This window comes from Tachysurus fulvidraco, chromosome 5 (assembly GCF_022655615.1).
Source record: "Tachysurus fulvidraco isolate hzauxx_2018 chromosome 5, HZAU_PFXX_2.0, whole genome shotgun sequence".
NCBI classification, from domain to species: Eukaryota; Metazoa; Chordata; class Actinopteri; order Siluriformes; family Bagridae; genus Tachysurus; species Tachysurus fulvidraco.
In genome coordinates, this window is record NC_062522.1 from 2,477,989 (window position 1) to 2,490,659 (window position 12,671).

General features: G+C 39.3%; 1 protein-coding gene across 2 annotated transcripts in view; it reads right to left on the reverse strand.

Annotated features, from left to right (window-relative positions):
* The window catches only part of LOC113660544 (complement factor H-like), a 59,161-nt gene extending 47,192 nt beyond the window's left edge, over nucleotides 1-11,969 (reverse strand). The window contains exons 1-7 of one of the 2 annotated variants that reach the window (XM_047814250.1): nucleotides 11,812-11,969; nucleotides 10,211-10,384; nucleotides 9,879-10,034; nucleotides 9,541-9,699; nucleotides 8,230-8,397; nucleotides 7,643-7,798; nucleotides 7,286-7,444 (exon numbers count right to left, since the gene is read on the reverse strand). In XM_047814250.1, the coding sequence (XP_047670206.1) occupies nucleotides 7,286-7,444; nucleotides 7,643-7,798; nucleotides 8,230-8,397; nucleotides 9,541-9,699; nucleotides 9,879-10,034; nucleotides 10,211-10,384; nucleotides 11,812-11,893 (1,054 nt within the window). In that variant the 5' untranslated portion in view covers nucleotides 11,894-11,969. The remainder of the gene's footprint in view (nucleotides 1-7,285; nucleotides 7,445-7,642; nucleotides 7,799-8,229; nucleotides 8,398-9,540; nucleotides 9,700-9,878; nucleotides 10,035-10,210; nucleotides 10,385-11,811) is intronic. The other variant, XM_047814251.1, reaches the window with a different exon arrangement.
* Nucleotides 11,970-12,671: the final 702 nt, after the last annotated feature.

Sequence of the window (12,671 nt, forward strand, 5' to 3'; positions counted from 1 at the left end):
AACAATCGAAGAGAGCTAAGATCATCAGAGAGAAAGTGGAAGAAATCACAACTTGATGCAGATCTTGATTTTTACAGAACACTTCTTGTCAAGTTCTCCTCAGATGTGACTTCTGCCAAGACTTCCTTCTACAAGGAAAAGCTTGAAGCTTCCTCACATGACCCTCAGAAATTCCACAACATCATCTCTTCTCTGCTCAAACCCCCGGCTCCACCTTCTTCATCCTCCCTGACTGCAGAAGACTTTGCGTCTTTCTACCAGGAGAAGATTGAGGAAATCTGCCGGACCTTCACTTCAGCCCCGACTGCACTTACATCTCAGAGTATGGATTCCCCTACACCTTCGTTGTCACATTTCTCAACTGTGGCAGCAGAAGAGATTTTACAACTCATCCAATCCTGCAATCCTACCACCTGCCCATTGGATCCACTCCCTACCACTATGCTCCAGACCATCTCACAAGACCTCTTGCCCTTCATTTCCACTATCGTCAATAGATCCATAGCATCTGGTCAGGTACCAACTACTTTCAAGAGAGCAAGGGTTATTCCCATCCTAAAGAAACCTGCTCTGGATCCATCAGACATCAGTAACTACAGACCGGTATCATTTCTCTCATTTCTTTCAAAAATTCTTGAACGCATTGTCTATAATCAACTGTCTGTCTATCTCTCACAGAACAACCTCCAAGATTCCAAACAGTCTGGCTTTAAAGCAGCTAACTCTACAGAGACAGGGATGTCTCTGAGAAGCTACATACTGCTAGATCAGCCAAACTATCATCCGTCCTTATCCTCCTTGACCTTTCAGCAGCGTTTGATACGGTCAACCACAAGACTCTCTTATCCTCCCTCAAGAGTCTTGGGATTTGCGGATCAGCTTGGGAATGGTTTGCCTCCTACCTGGAAGGACGCTCATATCAAGTAACATGGAGGGGAGTGACATCTGCTCCACGCAGACTCTCCACTGGCGTCCCACAGGGCTCAGTACTTGGTCCTCTTCTTTTCTCCCTGTATACTCACTCTCTTGGGGAAGTTATTTCATCACATGGGTTCTCTTACCACTGCTATGCTGATGATACACAACTTATCTTCTCTTTCCCACCCTCAGATGCCACAGCTTCTGACCGGATCTCAGCATGTCTGGCAGAAATTTCATCATGGATGACTGCTCATCAGTTAAAGCTCAATCCTAGCAAAACTGAACTGCTGTTCATCCCAGGTGATTCATCCCCAGGTCATGATCTTGCTATATCCTTGCACAATGATCTGATCTCCCCTTCAGCCACAGCTCGCAACCTTGGGGTAACCATGGACAATCAAATGTCCTTTTCCTCTCATGTTGCAAATGTGACTCGCTCATGTCGGTTTCTTCTCTACAACATTAGAAGGATTCGGCCATTTTTGTCCACACAGACTGCCCAGGTACTTGTTCAGTCTCTTGTCATTTCTAGACTGGATTACTGCAATGCGCTGCTGGCAGGTCTACATATGAACGCAATCCGTCCTCTGCAAATGATCCAAAATGCAGCTGCCCAGCTTGTTTTCAACCTGCCAAAGTTCTCACATACCACCCCGCTGCTGCAATCCCTCCACTGGCTTCCAGTAGCTGCACGCATCCGATTCAAAACACTGATGCTGGCCTACAAAGCCAAAAATGGACCAGCTCCATCTTACCTCAAAGCCCTCATCATTCCTCGCACTGCACCCCGCAACCTCCGATCTACCAGCACTGCTCGACTGGTTCCACCATCTCTCAGGGTAAGAGGCAAGTATACTACAAGACTCTTCTCTGTACTGGCACCAAGGTGGTGGAATGAACTTCCCATAGAGGTCCGGACAGCTGAGTCACTGGCTATTTTCAAGCGGCGGTTGAAGACCTACTTATTCAGGAAGCACTTCAACTAGCACTTCTTTCCTTATCCTTTGCATTTAAAAAAAAAAAAACCCTTTGACACTTTTTTTTTCATTGTAACTTTGAACAAATGTTTTAAACTCATGGTATCTTAAGTATGTAACCTAGTGAACCAGCATTAATGTATTCAGTGTTAGAGATTTAAGCACTTATGTACGTCGCTCTGGATAAGGGCGTCTGCCAAATGCTGTAAATGTAAATGTAAATGTAAATGTAAGTGATCTCCTGTTCTTGTTAAACTCCGGTTTAGCTTTGTTTATTCTGGATTCGTTTGTTCTAAAAAAAATCCATGGGACTATTGTACTTTTGCATGAAGTCTACAAGCTTCCCAGATTCTTTCCCAGAAAACGTAGCATCAATTTTTTACGTGAGTTCCAGGTTGATGTCCGTTCTTCTTTTTGTCATGATTTAGACACACCACCTGAGTGCTCCTGAGCTCCAAACTGCCCAAAGTTCTGCTTTACTACTGGTAGTTACACTGTTGTCATTTTACCTAATCATGATTTAGGCCCTGATGGATTAAATAAAAATGCTCATAGTAAACAACATGCAATGAGGTCAAATTCAGGTTATAAAACAAATAACTTTTAGTAATTAAAATGAAGAGCATTTAAAATCTTTATCTGTAATTAAAGGTGGGGTGCATGATGTTTGAAAGCCAATGTTGACTTTTGAAATCACCAAAACAATCACAACCCTAACCGAAATGGGTCACCCCTGTTTTGATAGCTTCGCCCACACATACATACATAACCCAGGCGACTATTATGGCAGAACCTGCTGGGGCGGCTGGCCGAGGGGATATTTATATCAGTAAATGATGAATTCAATGAGTAATACTATGGTAATCCAAATGTGTGTTTGTAGTACTGTGTGTTGTACCATGAAAGGTTTAACTCCGTTTCACGCGGAAGACGATGTTCAAGACCTAGAACCCGAGGCAGAGGTGATGGCAGGTATCCGCCATGTCAATGATTCAATCGCTTTCGGCTAATGTTTTGTTTGTCAGCCCTGACTCAGCTTTCTGAAGCATTTTTCAAACATTGTGCACCCTGCCTTTAAGTCCAGATGCTGAGTCACATTTTGATTTGATCTTCCTTGTTAGCATCACAGGGAGCCATGCTAGCCAGGTCACATGGCACTTGACAACTTTACTTGTAGTTTGATTGAAGGTGTATCTTGGTGGGGATCTTGAGTCCATTAATCCAAGATAAAACATAAAGATCAAGATCTTTATTCCATATGCACCAAATTGTCTGGGTGTTTCATGGATTATTGACTTTTGTGGCGGTTGGGACCAAGCCTTTACAACTTTAGGCATCTTTCCATCCCTTGGAGACTTTGATCCTGGGGTTCTCTGGTCGAGTCTCCTTTGACTTTTTTCCCATAAAGAGGCAGGAAGTGATGGTTAGTTAGTGGCAGGTAAATTATCACTACTGACAAGCTGCACGAATTTATAAGCTAGGAAGAAAATGGGAACTAGCTCTAGCCATGCTTATTCTGTGTATTTGTCTTGGCATCACCGATGGCGCTGTTGTACATGCTCTTCAGATTTAACATCAAGGGTACACAATGTGTTTGATAAGTTATAGAGTGTTTTGAATTAGATTCACACTTTATAGCATCTCGGTGACACTCATATAAATATTTTTATGATGCGCATCTGAACACAATCAGTAGTCATTTCGAATTCTTCCAAACTGAAATGGGATTTTTCAACTAGCAATTTATTAGCAATTTGATGTATTTTGTTGGCAACTGCGTTACTGCATCATTGCGTTGCTGGTGGAAATCTCAGAACTCAGGAGCAGAATAGATTAACGGGATGATTCCCTGTGGCTACAAAACAGACTCATGGAGCAATAAGTACGGCAAATGCTAACTTTAAAAACTTTACCTTGGGACAATAGTGTTAGCCCAAAAAAGATGCAATGCAGTTTCACACAAAGACCAGAATGGTAGTTTTTTTTTTTTATCTGGACAGACTGATTAATGATAATCAAAAAATAATTATAAGAAATATAACTTCTTAAAATGTCATTGTATCATAGATTAAAAGGAATGTCCACATATTGTCCACCAGGTAAGCCTACGCCTGTCTGTTAACTTAAATTGCCAGAGCAGGTGCATACATTTGCAAAATGTTTTTCCTTTTGGAAACCTGGATTTTTGCAATTAATTGCTCATAAAATGCGATCAGATCTTCATTAAAAAGCACGTAATAATGCATTCATAAGTAATTAGCTTATAAGTAATAACACAAAGAGCTCTTAACTGAACACTTGGATTAAGAATTCACAGCCCTGGCTGAACTACAGTAGTAGAAGCTATTTTGGGAAAAACAACCTCCACCAAAGGTCTGCTAAAAGGCGCTTGCACATAGATGAGCTTAGACCACTAGCTCCATCTAAATATGGTTAAGACTTTAGTCAAACTTGGTCATTATAAAACATCCTATAAAACATGTTCTGGTTTATCTGCTTGTTTGTTTAGAGTAGGTATTCGATTGGACCAAGCCAATATCACGCGGAAAATTGGCCAATGCCTGAACTGCGCATAACTGAAACATTTTATTCATAGAGCATCTGAAATCTGAATAGAAATGTGCTTAATGTTTATCTCACTTTTCACTAATGGCACTTAACTCAGAATATGGCCTCTAATAACAGAATGCAATCTTTTCTTTAAAAAAAAACTGGCATCAGGTAAAAAATGGTCTGATATTGTTTTTTATACACTTGCTAAATTATATAGTATATGAAAAGACAATATTCAGTCATTTAAAAATCTGGTTTAACTGGTTTAATTTTAATACATGAAAACTGGTGTAATAGGCACTCCTGCCATAATGGGAATGGTTTTTGATATGGTCACGATAAACATCTGGATATTATAGTTGGTCCATTGTATGCAGGCGAGGATTGTTGATTCAGGGCAGTTCAATTTCTAAAATAAAATCAAACAGGGTTGATGATCAGACTGTTGTTTTGTCAAATCAAAAGACAATACCACTATTAACTATTTGACTAATATTCTGAATCTTAATTAGTGTAAGTACTGAGAAGTCCAAGATTTGATTTCTTGGACTGATTGGTGATTATTTGGAGAAATTAGATTTACTTTAGATCTAACAATTTATAACAAACAATCTCAGGTGGAACAAAAAAACACTACATTGTGTTTTTTTAAATATGATAAAAAATATAATTTTTTTTTTTAAATATTTTTTTTTTTAAATTAAAATTTAAACAGAGTCTCCGGTCAGAGAGATCTTCAACTCCCACCTCCGGCAGAGCTTCAACCAGATCCCGAGGGAGGTTGGAGACATTGAGTCCGAGTGGACCATGTTCTCCACCTCCATTGTCGATGCAGCCGCTCGGAGCTGTGGCCGAAAGGTCTCCGGTGCCTGTCGTGGTGGCAATCCCCGAGCCCGGTGGTGGACCCCGGAAGTAAGGGATGCCGTCAGGCTGAAGAAGGAGTCCTATCGAGCCAGGTAGTTGAGAAGCTCCTCAGTGGCAAGGCACCGGGGGTGGATGAGATCCGCCCTGAGTACCTCAAGTCTCTGGATGTTGTGGGGCTGTTTTGGTTGACACGCCTCTGCAACATCGCGTGGCAGTTGGGGACAGTGCCTCTGGACTGGCAGACTGGGGTGGTGGTCCCTCTGTTCAAGAAGGGGGACCGGAGGGTGTGTTCCAACTATAGGGGTATCACACTCCTCAGCCTCCCCGGAAAAGTCTATGCCAAGGTACTGGAGAGGAGAATTCGGCCGATAGTCGACCCTCGGATTCAGGAGGAACAATGCGGGTTTCGTCCCAGTCGTAAAACACTGGACCATCTCTATACCCTTAACAGGTTGCTGGAGGGTTCATGGGAGTTTGCCCAACCAGTTCACATGTGTTTTGTGGATCTGGAGAAGGCTTTCAACTGTGTCCCTCGTGGTGACCTGTGGGGGTGCTCTGGGAGTATGGGGTCCGGGGGCCTCTGTTAAGGGCTGTCCGGTCCCTATATGACCGGAGCAGGAGTTTGGGTCGCATTGCCGGCAGTAAGTCAGACTCCGGCAGGGCTGCCCTTTGTCACCGGTCCTGTTCATTACTTATATGGACAGGATTTCTAGGCGCAGTATGGGGCCGGAGGGAGTCCGGTTTGGGGACCACAGGATCTCGTCTCTGCTTTTTGCAGATGATGTTGTCCTGCTGGCTTCCTCAAACCAGGACCTTCAGCGTGCACTAGGACGGTTTGCAGCTGAGTGTGAAGCGGCGGGGATGAGAATCAGCACCTCCAAGTCCGAGGCCATGCTTCTCAGTCGGAAAAGGGTGGCTTGCCCCCTTCAGGTTGGTGGAGAGCTCCTACCTCAAGTGGAGGAGTTTAAGTATCTTGGGGTCTCGTTTACGAGTGAGGGAAGGATGGAGCGGGAGATCGACAGGCAGATTGCTGTATTTTTGGCAGTGATGCGGTCGATATACTGATCTGTTGTGGTGAAGAAAGAGCTGAGCCACAAGGCGAAGCTCTCTATTTACCAGTCGATCTACGTTCCTACCCTCACCTATGGTCATGAGCTTTGGGTCATGACCAAAAGGACGAGATCCGGGATACAGGCGGCCGAAATGAGTTTCCTCCGCAGGGTGGCTGGGCGCTCCCTTAGAGATAGGGTGAGGAGCTCGGTCACTCAGGAGGAGCTCAGAGTAGAGCCACTGCTCCTCCACATCGAGAGGAGTCAGCTGATGTGGCTCGGGCATCTGTTTCGGATGCCTCCTGGACGCCTCCCTGGGGAGGTGGTCCGGGCATGTCCAACCGGGAGGAGGCCCCGGGGAAGACCTAGGATGCTCTGGAGGGACTGTGTCTCTCGGCTGGCTTGGGAACGCCTCGGTATTCCCCCGGAAGAGCTGGAGGAAGTGTCTGGGGAGAGGGAAGTCTGGCATCCCTGCTTAGACTGCTGCCCCCGCGACCCGGCCCCGGATAAGCGGTAGAAGATGGATGGATGGATGGATGGATGGATGGATGGATGGAAATTAAAATTAAAATTGACCTTTTTTTGGATAAAATGAGTTAGCTGAGGATTTTTGTTTGTTTATATAAGTTGGCGAGTTTAACACTATATCATTGGTGTTAAACTATTTGATTGTGAAACTTTATATTTAAGTAAATTTTTTTTATTTAGTTTTATTTAGAGTAGACTGACAGTAAGGGGGACATGGTGGCTTAGTGGTTAGCACGTTAGCCTCAGACCTCCAGGGTTGGAGGTTCGAATCTCAGTATAAAACATGCAGACTGAAACTAGCAAGATATTTAAAAAATAACATAATTTATTATAAAGATGAAAAAATGTGTTATTTAGGAAAATAAAGCACATACCCGATCCATATCTACTTACATTCACACGCTGGTGTTTTGTCCCACTTTGAGTTCAGACAGGATATTAATTTATCCCCCATTATTGTGTAATTTTCTCGACACGCATATTCCACTGTTTCCTGATTGTAAGAAGTAATAACTGCATTTTCAACAGGAGGAGGAGAACCACATGTGGTAGCTAATAAAAACAAAAAGAATCGGTAAGTGACACTAAAATTTTGCTTCTTTGAGCATTTCACTATGTAGTGAAAGTGTAGTAAGACAGTATCATTCTTGTTATGCAATTTTCTGGCAAATAATCATATTCAGGTTAGAATTAATTAGAGTTTCTAACAAGAATTTGGCCAACGCCAACGTCATCAACACCATATCTTACGTTCACAGTCTTGCTCCTCCCAATTGCCTTCGTTACATTTAAAACAACATGGCTCTGATTCACATTCAAACACCTCAGTTGCCCCATTCTCATATCCTTTCTTTGATTGATTTTGCTTTACAAGACCATTAGGTATTTGACCACAATGACTTTTAGCTGTAAAGAACAAACAAAACACATGATAATGATGAACAAAGATGTTACTAATAAACAGGCATTTGTCACATGAACACTATTGGGTGTCCCAAAAGTCCCATACATAGGGGAAATGAGGCACGGGGAGAACATGCAAACTCCACACACACAGGGCATGACCCCCCGAGATGATTTACAGTTTCTTAAAATGAAAGGTCTAGAAATGAGGACTAAAGGTAATTAGACAAGCAAATATAAGTTTAAATAAATATATATTTTTTAATACTTGGATGCAAATCCTTTGTAGTCAATTACCTCCAGAGGTCTGGAATACACAGAGATGGCACTAGTGGTGCCTTTAATGAAGCTGTGATCATTTCTCTTATGTATGTAGAATTTTGGAAACATTTGATACTTGATAAAATGTGAACTATAAAAATAAAAGCACTTACGTATACACAGTGGTGTATAACTCCATTGGCTTCCACTGCAGGTTACCACATCCCACCATTTCTGATCAAATGCTTTATAGTCTTTATCACATGAGTAAGTAAATCCTTTGTCCAGTTCAAATGTGAATCCTTTTGTCACAGAGGTTTGTGCACAAGTTCCTTTTTCTGCTATAATAATAATAATAATAATAATAATAATAATAATAATAATAATAATAATAATAATAATAATAATAAAAATAATGTCTGACTGACATCTCATCGTGGATGGCAGCTCATCAATTAAAACTTTATTCCAACAAAACTAAACTGCTGTTTATTGCAGGTGATTCATCCCTACATCAGTGAGGCTTAGTCTGTGATGAGTGAACCAGTATCAAGATATGGTTATTGATATATACTTCAAAGCACTTCTATAAGTCGGTCTATGTAAGGGCGTCTTCCCAATGGCATAAATGTAACATATAAATGTAACTAAATTCAATACAAAATGAATTTTGCATCCATCTATTACCACCACTGGATGACAAGTACCAACTTTAGCTCAGAACAAAGTCACAAGTTATTACTTAGATAATTCCTGGCAAGTCTGGCAAGTGTACGAGGTGAGAAGAAGCAAGCGGACTGATAGCCCAAGAGGGATGGTATTAAAAGCCTATACACAATGATCGCCATGTAACTTTCACAAGAATGGGAACACTGTAACTTAGTTTGATTTCAGTAGAGTATTTAAAACTCAATTCTATTTCACACCATCTGATTGAACATGTCATTAAGATAGATAATTAGCCAATGTAACCAGCTTGATTGGTTGACCCAAAGCAAGTTGGGTCCGTGAATTCAGTGAACCTGTGCCATCTGTCCTGCCCCCCCCCCACCAGCCTATGTAAGCTCTACAGACTACTGTGTGTGTAAAATCCAAGAAAATCAATGTTATCTGAGATACTAAACCAAACACAGCTGACAACAACAAACAGGTCATAGTCAAGATCACTGATATCATAATTTTCCCCATTCTTTTGTTTGATGTGTGTGTATTAACCTGAGCTCTTGACCCATGTTTGCATGATTTGATGGACTGCACTGGTGCCACATGCTTGAATGGTGAACGTACATTTTGGGTATCTCTAACTGTCTAATTGTCTTTTACCATTACAAGTGGAAGAGATTTTTTTTCTCAAACACAAAATTCAAAAGACATTCTTTTTTTTTTACAGAAAGGTGCACTGATCCCATTACAGACAGTGATTATTTAGAGAAATGAGTTATGTATTGTTGTGTAAAGCACACACCAGGTCCATATATACTTACATTCACATGTTGGTGGCTTTTCCCACTTTGAGTCCATACAGTATATTAAATCACCCCCCTTTATTGAGTATTTTTCTCGACACAAATATTTCACATTGTCCCAACTGTAAGAAGCAATAACTGCGTTTTCAACAGAAGGAGGAGAACCACATTTGGTAGCTAATCAAAACAAAAAAGGAAGTGAGCTGTTATTTTTCCATTAGTCTTTTACTGTAAAGTGAAAGTATAGTAAGACAGTATCATTCTAGTTATGCATTTTTTTAATTAATTAATTAATTAATTAATTAATTTATTTATTTAATTTTGCAAATCATATATATATATATAAAAAGTCTTACAATGATAATTTTTCTTCTCCCACTTTCCTTCGACACATATAAAAACGCATGTGTTTGAGTCGCATCCAACCACCTCAGTTGCCCCATTCTCATATCCCTTCTTTGCTTGATTGTGCTTTGCAGGACCATTAGGAATTTGACCACAGTGATCATTAGCTGTAAAGAACAAACAAAAAACGTAATACTAAACTAAACAGCCATTTGCCGTATGAACACACCTGGGAGTTCCAAAAGTCTCCATATTTTATAATATATAAAGTTATAAAATGTGTTTGAGACTTTTGGGACACCTGGTAATACAGTATGTGTACTTTAAAAATAAAAGCACTTACGTATACACCGTGGTGCATAACTCCATTGGCCTTCAGTGCAGCTTACCACATCCCACCATTTCTCATCAAATGCTTTATAGCCTTTATCACATGAGTAAGAATATTTCCGTCCTGTGTCAATTTCTTGTATGATCCCATTTTGCAAAGAGGCTTCTGCACAAGCTCCTTTTTCTACTGTAATAATAATAATAATAATAATAATAATAATAATAATAATAATAATAATAATAATAATAAGCAAAACATACATTCATCTAGATAAATATGTAACATTTGATCTCTTCCTTCCCTTTTTTCCCCATTTGTGAACAGGTATCTTTGTGTGTGTGTGTGTGTGTGTGTGTGTGTGTGTGTGTGTGTGTGTGTGTGTGTGTGTGTGTGTGTGTGTGTGTATTCTGTTTTCTTCTTCACTTTTGATTATTTACATTCAAGCACTTTATTCATTTGTTACATTCACACAGGTATATACATAAGACTTTTATGAAATAATGGTCACAATAGGTGCTGGCTATTTTCATATAGCCTGCTATTTTTATTTCTAATATTTTTACAAAGTAATATGATAAAATGTAATATAATAAAACTGATATACTAATTTAAAAAAAGGGCAAAATCTCGGGCAACACACCCAGAGGACAAAAATAACCAACTTAGGTCAAATTAAGCATGGCCAATCTACCTACATAAAACAGCATTTGTTTGAATGATGGTTTGTAAAAATTGCAATAAGCCTACAATTTTTCACATGAGAAAAATCTACTTTATAGATTTCTTGTTATTGATCCAGACGGTTCATTAATAAGTTAGCTTCATCACACATCCAGGCTAATATTGGCCTCGTGCGATTCAGCTGAAGGCACGAGCACACTGTGTGATGTTCAGTATAATGATGTGATTTCGTGTGAAATATTGTATTACTTTTATTAACGATTTTATACAAAGACGAAATGAAGACAGACTAAGTGAAATATCAGACACAATATGGCCAAAGGTATTTTGTTTTGTTTTTTCATCAGGAAGGGAACTAGATCCTGAAGAAGCCACGTGATGATGCCACTAACACTACTGCAGAACTAACTATACTCCCAACATTATTTTAAGTATGTTCTTTATTTTTACCTTCACCCACTGGTCTCCATTCCTATTTATCATTCTCTTGCCATGAATTTTTTTCATAACTCATGCTTTCTCTTAAAATCTCAGTATTTTCTTTATTATACACCAATCAGTCATACCATTAAAACCACTAATAGGTGAAGTAAAAAACATTATTTCATTATAGTGGAACTTCTGGGACAAATGAGTCAACATGTAGGAAACAGGAAAAAGTGATAGTATAAGGATCTGAGAAAGGTTGACCAGGACTAAATTGTGGTGGCTAAATGACAGGCACGGAAAACTCCACAAAGCTTTCAAGGAGATCACTTATTTGGACATTCTCATAATCGATTTTTTCTATAGAACATTCTGTAAAATATAATCATTAGTTAGACAGCATTATGAATGGATTTTTATATGTCCTAGAATCAATGGACTGTCTTCTACTGACAAAGGAAATACATAATATATACTTTTTTTCATTTATATTATAGACACCTTACCTTGATTTTTGGCCAAGGTTAAAAAAGATAACCAAAAAGCAGTAAAGAAGATTTTGGCAGCCACTTGCATATTAGATCCCATCTTTAAAACATGTGAAGTGTAAGGATTAGTAAGATCTTATTTAGGTAGATCTATAATAGTCACCTGTTAATCATTTATCAGAGTTGACACAGCTCTCAGTGCACATTTGGAGCTGTGTTGCAAGAATAAAAATAAATAAATTAATCAACAAAAAAGAAAACTGTGAAAAATGAGATATTGAGGATTTAAGTGTATAATTTTATGAAGCTTAAGTGTATGATGGTAAAATATGACATTTTTATGAAGTGATATCAAACGACACAACGTGTTTGTGCATATATGTTAAGAGTCTAAGGCATGCTGGTAAGCAAGTAAGTTTATGTCTAAAGATATTTATTGTTCTTTTCTTTTTTTATTGTAATAAGACAATACATGCATATATCTTTTGGCACAAGGTTGTTGTTTTTTTTTGCAGCCAATTATGATGAATGAATGAATAAATGAATCTACATTCTGTTTTCAGAAAGAAAATATAGAAGCATTATAGCTTTAAAAAAAATCATATTTTACTTTATAGATTTTAAAGTACTATTTCTTTCTGGGGAGTTGCAACAAAATGGCACAGTTTTACTGACATGTACAGTAAGAACAGGTTTGCAACACTGTGTTTAGTGTCTGAAATGAGCCATTTGAAGAAGCTCCACAAACATAAAAGGTCAATAACCTTTCGACGTACCCAAAATCCGGTAAGTGGCCTCATAGTATCTACATTGTTTATTTAGGAAAAGATAAGCAGATGTAGGTTGTAGACATTTGGGGATTTTTGTTTTGTTTTGTT